Genomic DNA, 8,803 nt, shown 5'->3' on the forward strand with positions numbered 1-8,803 from the left:
AGGGCTCTGTGAGGGGACCAAATCCCCATTAGGGTCCATGAGAGGACCAAACCCCCACAGGGTTCCGCGACAGAACCAACCACCCCCCTCCCCTTTCCATGGCCACCGCGGCCCGCCCAGCAGCCCGAGGAATGCCCGTTCCACAGGGAACATTCCCCGTTCTCCCGTCCCGCCCCGCCGAGCGAGCGGCGGGGCGGGCCGGGCCGCCCACATAAGGCGGGCTCAGCACGGCCTGCCCGGCGAGGAGGCGGCGGGTCCGGCTGGAGCCGTCATGGAGATGGGGTGGCTGCTCTGGGGCACGGCCGTGCTGCTGCTGCTCCACGTCCTCATGGAGCTCAGCCCCACCGTCAACTTCGCGCTGCGCATCAGCTTCTACTGCGCGCTGTGCCTGGTGGTCTCGGCGCTGGCGGCCGTAGCCTGCCTGCTGGTCAACGGCGGCCGCACCGTCAAGAACATGAGGTGAGGGGGACCGGGCGCTGGGGACAGCGGTGGCACCCCCGGCCGCTGCCCCGAGCCCCTGCGGTGGCGGCGGCCTCTGTCACTTCGGTGGCAGCGCAGCCCCGCGGGTCCCCTCGTGGCTCAGAGGTGCTGTCCCGGCAGAGCCTTTGGGGATGAAGCGCCTGGAAGGTGGCGGTGGTGGCTCTTCTAGGGGAAGCTGCAGGAGGGCAGGGTTTGTTGAGAGTGGCAGAGCGCTGGAGCAGGCTGTGCGGGGAGTGTGAGGAATCTGCGTGTCTGGAGACATTCCAAACACACCTGTGTCGCTGGGTGACCCTGCCACGGCAGATGGAGCTGATCTCTAGAAGGTCACTTTTGATCCTGACAGTTGGGTGGTTGTGGCTGGGGTGTTTCCCTGCCCCAGGCCGTGTGCTGCCAGGGCACGGCTCTCCTGCAGCTGCTGTCCTGCCCTGTGTCCCCTGGCAGGACACCTGTGGCAAGGGCCAAGGGGCTGCTGTCATCCAGCACCTCCTCTCCATGCCAAGGTACATTCTAAGGGCAGAGCTGGTACTTCTGCTGGCAGCACAGGACAGCTCGTTTCCTGGTTTTGCTCTCCCCTCGGCAGCTTTTTACCTCTGCTGAGCATGTCATATGGATGCAGGAGAAAGGAGAGCCTTAACATCCTTTAGGATTAAAGGTTGGCAGCATCTGAGCAGGTGGAGCTGGACTTTGCTTTGCGGTGTGGCTTTCACACCTAGGACTCGGGGCAGAGGGAGCGGGCACAGGGCACTGATGTGCTGCCTTGAGGGCTATGCCCTGCCGGTCCCAGCTGGTGCCACGGTCCCAGGCAGTCTGCTCTGCCATCTCCAGCCTGGCTCTCTCTCCAGCGTTGCTCACTCAGGAGCAGCTTTCCAACGCTCAGCCAGCTCTGCAGCTGGGAGAATTTATTATGTCAGTGATGGAGACGCTATCCTTTCATTTTCCCCAAAAATAAACCCTCTAAATTTTCTGTAAACTTCAAGGAATTATTTGGGAACAAGGACTTGCATTGGATAGCTCCTCATTTTGAAACCCAGGGCTGAATTTTGGCCAGAACCACCCTTTTCCTGTAACTTAAGCCTGTTGTTTCTTGTTGTGGCACTGGCTGAAGATCCTGGTGATGTATCCCAGCCTCTGGGAGGTCCATGGCTGAGGTGATCCAGTGAGTTCCTTATTTCTCCAGCATCCCAGGCTGCTTATTCCAGCTTGGGAAAGGGGGCTGGAGTGGAGCATGTGCTGGTGGACAGACAGTGATAATGGTGTTGTTGCCTGGTGCAGAACACCCCGTTCTTGCTGTGCTGCTGGCTCCAGTGTCAAGCTGGTGTGACTTGGAAGAGGTTGCCCAGGCTGTCTGATAGAGATAGAACTGTTTATCTGTGGTAAAACATCTTGCACGAGCTTCCAATCTGGTAAGCAGATTTCAGTAGTCCTTGAAAATCAGAGTATCCTAAACAAGCCTCCGTGACTGGCTGTGGAGCAGAGCACGTGAATCTGGGGGCTGCTGGCTTTCATACTCAGACTGTTAGGGATGCACTGAAAAATCCCATTCCCTGTCATTTTTGTGCTCCTTGTGTCTGGCAATAAGTGCACTGGTTTTGCAGCTCTCTGCAGCTGTGGCTGCACCACGTCTGGGTCGTTGATTCCAGCAGAGCTTGTGTGGTTGGAGGGGACTGAGATCCATCCTTTAACCCTGTGCGTGATGTGGCCAGCCCAGCAGGTCACCCCTGCTCTTTGTCTGCTCTGAGCTCTGCCCCTTTGCCTCTTTCAGCGGCTCACGCCACATCTTGTGCAAGGAAAGTCTGTCCCCGGGCTGGCAGGAGGAAGCTGGATGGTTGCTCTTGAGTAATGTGTAACCAGCCTCTCCCAGCAGCCACTGAGCACTGTGACTTCCAGAGCGGTGACCTCTTTTTTGGTTGGCAGTCAGAAGGGAGGAGAAGTGTGATTTAGGTCACCCTGGTGGCCTGGCATCCCCATGACCTCTCTGGTTCGTGTCACCCTGCCTCTTGTCACCTATAACCCCATCTCTTCACCTGGACTGCACTCCTGTGACCTTGGAGCGGGCTGTGGAGCATGGGAGCTCTGCATATTCCTCCCTGTGTCCTTTCCCTGGGTGTGGCTCTTTGCAGCAAGTTGAAATGAGGACTGATAACAGTGTCACCTCGGGGCATTGGCCTGGCCTGAGCTCCAGTGTCACAGCCAGCTCGGGTAGTCTGCATGGGGGGACACCCCACAGAGATGTGAGCCCTGCTGTGGGTAGGAGCAAGCTGAGGAAAGTGGTGTGGCTCAAGAGTTTATGGAGACTTTTGGAGAGCAGATGCTGGGAGCTGCTGCCAAGCCAGGATGAGATGTTGTCCAGGTGCTCACCTCCCACCTGAGTGACAAGGATGCTTCTCAGCAGGATGGTGCTGCACAGTTCCCAAGCTGGACTCTGTGGTGGGGACAAAGCTGGCTGTGCCTCAGTCTCCTGCTGCAGGAAGGGAAGCTCCATCCCCTGGCTGTCTGGCCCTGAGGCAGGACATCCAGGTGCTTGCTGGAGGTCAGGTCAGCTTGAATCAGCTCTGGGGGAGAGCAGAGCCATGCTGGTGGCTGTTCCTGGGAGCTTTGTTCACGTGCAGGCTCCTCTGCCACCTGTCCTGGTAAATGGCTGTTCCCTTGCCCAAAATAGCTCCTGTGTTCTGCCAACTTCTGCCTGTGTCCTTTAGCCTAGCTGGAAAGTCCCCAAGTCCCCAGGTCAGGGGGTGGCATAGATGGGCCCTGCTTCCGTGGGCTGACAAGGGCATGGAAATGTGCTCCAGTGCTGGTATGGCTGAGTGCAGCTGCTTGAATATCCCAGCTGGGAAAAGCTGGGAGCTCTGTCAGACCTGTAGATCCACTGGGGAAGAGCAAAAGCTTGAGCATGGGCTTGCTTGGGGGCACCCATCTTCTGCCAGGCCACGTGGGAAACATCCTGTTTGCTGCCTGCATCCTTGCCTTGTGCAGGGAAGCGTTTCTCACCTTCATTCCCCTCCTTCCTGGGGCACCCCGGGTTTGTTTGTATCACTGAGCACCATCTTCCAGCACTGCAAGGAGCAGACCTGGCAGAGCCTTCCTCGGGTGTTGGGTGTGCTGGGGAGTGGCAGCTTCTGGGAGAATCATTTGAACAACTTGTGGGGCCCTGCTGCTTGCAGGAAGAAGAGCCTGGTAGCACCAGGGCAGCCCAGAACCATGGCACTGAACAGAGCAAATGAACAGCACTCCTGGAGCACGTGGGACCATGCAGGGCAGACACCTGGGTGGACCACAGCACAAATAAGACTGGAGGTTCTCTGTCTTAGAGCTCTTCTTGTCTCCTTCCATCCCCACTGGGTATAGCAGCCCCTGCCCTCTCTGCTCTGCTGCTGACTCCTTTTTTTCTTCTGCAGAATCATCAAAGCTTTTGTCAAGACCTTCAAGTATTTCTTCGGCCTGAGGTTTGAGGTGAAGGGACTGGAGAACTTCAAGGTGGAGGGCCCTGCTCTCATTGTGTCCAACCATCAGAGCATCCTCGACATGATGGGTGAGGAGCTGATGGGAGGCAGGAGAACATTTCTCCTGCTCACCATTGGGAGAAGTCCTGCTTGTACCTCCTGGACAAGCAGCCCCAGTGCTGGTTGTGGGAAGGGTCTCCTGTCACTCTGAGCAATCCCACACCTGTGCAGCACCCCAGGTTCTGCTGTCCTTGAGGTGCTGACCCAGACCATGTGCCAGCAGCCCTGCTGGATTCCTTGGGGGTGGGGAATCAGCTGCTTCTGGGGGTGTCCTGCTGTCACCTGCAGCCACCCTGCCCTACTAACTCTGCTGTGTGCCAAGCCTCCTGCTCTCAGAAGCCAAGCAGCAGCCTGTCCCTGGTGCCCCTGTCCTGTCCTTGTCCCAGGGGTGACTGCTGGGTCTTGCCCTCTGCCATCCCATTAGGGCTGATGGAGGTCCTGCCCGACAACTGTGTCCAGGTGGGCAAGAAGGAGCTGATGTACATGGGCAGCGTGGGGCTCATCATGTACCTTGGTGGCGTCATCTTCATCAACAGGAAGAGCACCAGCAGTGCCAAGATGGTGATGTCAGAGGTGGCCAAGACTATGGTGACTGAGAATGTGAGTGTCACTGTGGGGTGGCATTGGGGCATTGTGGCACTCCTGGTGCTGGCTCAGCTTGGCAGAGCTGGCTGGTGTCTCCCACCACTGCAAGTGGATTTCTGTCTCTCCATGTGCAGACGAAGGTGTGGGTCTATCCAGAGGGCACAAGGAACTGCACTGGGGATTTGCTGCCATTCAAGAAAGGAGCATTTCACCTCGCTGTCCAGGCACAGGTAACAGTGCTTTGCCCTTGCATGGGATCCCTGAGTGCTTTTGCAGTGGCACTGCACACTGATCCTGCAGTGTGTGGCTCATTTGCTCTCAGGTGAGCTGTGTTCCCAGGTAACACCTACTCAGGTAAACCTCTGGTGTCAGAAGTGCTGCACTGCAGCAGCCAAGAGCCTTTTCCATCCCCTCTGGGAATGAGCTGACCCTGGGAATGAGTGGCTGTAGACAGTGGAGAATCACCCTGTCCTCTCCTGCCTGCTTCAATCCTGGTGTCCCCTCTGGAGGGAGGAATGTGAGAGGCAGTCACACTTGATCCCTATCTCCAGGCTTTCCTGGCAGCATGGCAGGGCAGTGCCTGTGCCCAGGGGTTCCTGGGGGCATGGCTGGAGCCCAGAGCTCGCTCCTGGCAGGGAGCCCAGTGGGTTCTTTCCTGGGGAAGCCCAAAGCTGTCCATTCAGTTCTCAATCCCCCAGGTTGCAATAGTGTAGGGATGATTCAGGATTGTTAATTCTCGTGCTTTAGAGCAACATCTGGCCTTGCTCTGTGTGAAAATAGCTGCTGCCTCCCTGGCAGCCATATGGCAGTTCTTGATATGTCTTTTCTCTCCAAAATGACAGCATCCATGAGCAGTTAGTGGGGGAGCAGGCAAACAGCTTCAGCCAGCCAGAGCTGTCTCAGGAGCAGGGTGTTTGCCTGGGCACAGTGCTGGGGCAGTGTGCCAGAGTCTGGGATGACTCGAAGCCTCAGGGAAAACTCGTTTCCCCAGGAGAGGTGGTAGAGCAGGGATTTTGGGAAAGAGAAGAGATGCCAGCTCTCTCACTGGGTTCATTTGGCCAAGCCCAGGGTGTAGCCTGTGTGATACCATGTCATTCTTGCCTGGGTGATGCAGCCAAAGCAGAGCCTGGCAGCTGCTGGGAGGAAAGGATGACATGGAACTGGTCCCCGCCTCTGCTACACCCCCCTGAGTCACCGACTGTAGATCCTGGCTGTGTTACCAGCACTGCAACAACAGCTCTGCCTGCCCTTCTGGCCCTCTGTCTGTCTGAAGCTTCCCCAGGAGCAATTGATAACAACTGGTGACTCCCTTTCTTAGAAACCGAAAGCAGAGCAGCCACCCTGCCCCAGACACATGCCTGTACAGCAGACAGGGCCTGTCAGAACAGGTAGCCTGCAGTGTTTGATTGCAGGACAGAAAATACCTGGGCTTTGAAGACTCACTTGGGTCAAGGAGCCCTAAAAGCCAGTGCTGAGCAGAGGCCGGACTGGGACTTGGCCCTGGTTTCTTGAATATCCCTGTGCCTTGAGTTTTTGGGGCGTGGTTTTGATTCCATTTGACTGCTGATTGTTCCAGCCTTTGGAAGTGGGTGTTGTTTGTGGAGCTGTGTGTGCCCTGTGTGTCTGAGAGCCAGGCCAGGTCAGCTTTGCCATGTGGGATTTGCTGCCTGTCTCTGGCCTGCCCTGAGCTGCTGAAGTGCCAGTAACTCCTCTTTTCCTTCCCTTCCCAAGGTCCCAGTGATCCCTGTGGTGTATTCCTCCTTCACCACCTTCTATAACCCAAAGACAAAGCTGTTTACATCAGGTAACAAAGAGTCACTTGGAGACAGGGTTGCTGTTGTCCTGTGTGGAGATCTGGCTCAGAAGGGTGTGGGAGGGAAGCAGAGCTGGGGTGAACAGGAGGAGCCCTGCTGGGAGATGTTTGGAGGCAGTTCAAAGCACTTGGCACCAGAGCCTGGGCTGGGTTAACTCAGGAAGGGCTGTAATTAAATACATTGAGGGATGTTTTCATTAACAGTTGGTTACCACCTCCTGCTCTGGGCAGGCTCTGGCTGGGATGGCAGTCTGGGGCACAGGGGGATTATTCTGGGTGGCACCGCTGTTGGAGCTGGGATCTGACTCTGCCTGTGCTCCAGGGGTGGATACCTGAAGCCCTGGGAGGGGTTGAGGGCTGTGCTGGGGCTGTTCAGGGTAAGGAGCAGAGCTCCTGTGGTGTGTGGGTTTCTCACAGGCTCCTCTCTTGTCCCCAGGCAAAATCAAGGTTGAGATTCTGCCTCCAATAGAGACCAAAGGGCTGACGTCAGATGATGTCACAGACCTCTCTGACAGATGCTTCAGCACCATGAGGGAGACCCTCTTCAGGCTGTCAGGCCATCCAGGAGAGGCAAAGGACTCATCCTAGAGGCATCTGCAATGGTGTCACCGTGTGGTGGTGGCTGAAGGGACCTGTCTGTTCTTGCCAAATACTGAAGGATCTTCTTCTCCTCTGCAGTGATTTCTAACTCTTGGGAACACCACAGACTGGCACACACAGGGTGTCAAGCCAGCACTACAGTTCCCCTCTGAGTGGATTTCTCTTATGGGTTCATTTTCTCACTTTGAAATATCTCCTTTTTTCTGAATTTCTCAGGCATCAAACTTGTGCTACCAAAGGGCTAAATGACTAGAGTTCCCCCAGCTCTTGCAGCTAGCTTGGGGTGACAGCAAAAACCTGCCTGGAGCCTGAGCTCTGCCTCGTGTGACTGTCCCTGCACCTGCATTCCTGCAGGCTCAGCTCGTGAGGTGGCCCTGTGATGTCCCAGGTGGAAACCACCAAGCAGCAGTTTGTATCAGCACAACCTCGATGCTCAAACAGGGCTGAGAACTGGGTGAAAATCCAGATTTTGGCTTTTCAGCAGTGCAAGGAGTGTGGTGTCCTCCCTGGACAGCCCAGAGCACTCCTACCCACCAGTGGGACACACAGGCCTGTCCCCTTGAGACGCCCTTGTGTCACAAGAGCATCACGTTGGAAACTGCTGCCAGCTCCCCGCCGTGGTGGTGGCTCAGCCCGGTGACATCCCGCCGCCTGCAGTGCCCCTTATGGAGGCAAAGGGCTCTGTCGTGCTCGTTCTGTCACTTGTCATGGTCAGCGCTGGCCGAAAGATGGTGCCTGTCCCGCGTCTCTGCTGATCTGCGGGGCGGAGCTGCTGCTCTCCACGGCCTGTAAAACCCCTGCAGAGCCACAGGGTGGGTGAGCTGCAGCTGGAAGGGGGCTGGGAAGGCTTGGAAGGCTTCAGCTCCCCCTTTGGGGGACATAAACCCTTTTCCCAGTCAGATAAAAGGGGTTCCTCTGTGCCTTGGGGTGATGGACCAACAGAGCTCCCGGATTCCTCACCGGGAGCTGTGAAATGTTGATGCCCTTGGAGGCTGGGTCAGGTCCATGGTTCCTGTAGCTTTAGCTCTCCTGTTCATGGCACAGGGGACCTGGGGATAAGCCAGCTGAGGCTACTCAGGTGAGCAGCACACCCAGCTCCTGCAGCTTGCATTGGTGGAGTTGTGTTTATCTGGCATTTTGGGGCTAAAGGCTCAGCTGGGAAAAGCCAGGAGCTCCATGGAAGGAGCCCTTGGGCTGAGCTGGTGCTGCCAGGGGCTTCATTGGAGGGGCCTTACAGTACAGACTCAGGGGATGGGAAGGGTCGGGGTGGGAGGATGGGAACCAAACCAGCACTTTGTGAGAGTGGCAGATAAAGGGCTGCCGTGGAGGGCCAACCCAGGAGGGCCCTCCTGGGGAGGGGAACCACGTCTGACTCCTCCTGGGAGGAGGGAGCAGTGCCTCTATGTGCAGTTGTCTGCTGTTCACTTTTAATTGGGCTGAGAATGTTATGTGCTTTACAAAAAATCAACAACAACAAAAAAAAGAAATTACACCTTTGGTTATTTAAATAAAGGAGCCTCCTTGTGTTGTATGGGGGCTGAGGGGGGAGGATGTGGGGTGCTGAGCCCTGAGCTCTTGCAGAGGGTGGGTTTGGTGATGGAGGGGCAGGGGGGGATCCTTGTCCTCACCCTGTGCCCCCCAGGCAGGAGGGCTGTGCTTCACCCAGCCTCACTGCTGAGGCACCAGCCCAACTCCAGGGCTCCTGGAGAGCAGAACAGGAGCTGCAGGGATGGGCACCCACTCCTGTACCCAGCTCTGCAGGGGTACCTGTCCCCTGCTGTGACCCCTGGCTTGGGGCTGCAGGGACTTGTCCCCACCTTGTCCC

At 56.9% G+C, this 8,803-nt stretch overlaps 1 protein-coding gene across 1 annotated transcript; it reads left to right on the forward strand.

Moving 5' to 3' along the window:
• Nucleotides 1-210: 210 nt before the first annotated feature.
• Nucleotides 211-8,490, forward strand: AGPAT2 (1-acylglycerol-3-phosphate O-acyltransferase 2). The gene is made up of 6 exons (XM_021543795.4): nucleotides 211-459; nucleotides 3,876-4,009; nucleotides 4,405-4,580; nucleotides 4,700-4,795; nucleotides 6,297-6,369; nucleotides 6,815-8,490. The coding sequence occupies exons 1-6, from the start codon at nucleotides 272-274 to the stop codon at nucleotides 6,964-6,966; spliced, it is 819 nt and encodes a 272-aa protein (XP_021399470.1). The 5' UTR covers nucleotides 211-271; the 3' UTR covers nucleotides 6,967-8,490.
• The last annotated feature ends 313 nt before the right edge of the window (nucleotides 8,491-8,803 follow it).

This window comes from Lonchura striata, chromosome 17, assembly GCF_050655825.1.
Source record: "Lonchura striata isolate lonStrDom1 chromosome 17, ASM5065582v1, whole genome shotgun sequence".
In the NCBI taxonomy this organism is placed as follows: Eukaryota; Metazoa; Chordata; class Aves; order Passeriformes; family Estrildidae; genus Lonchura; species Lonchura striata.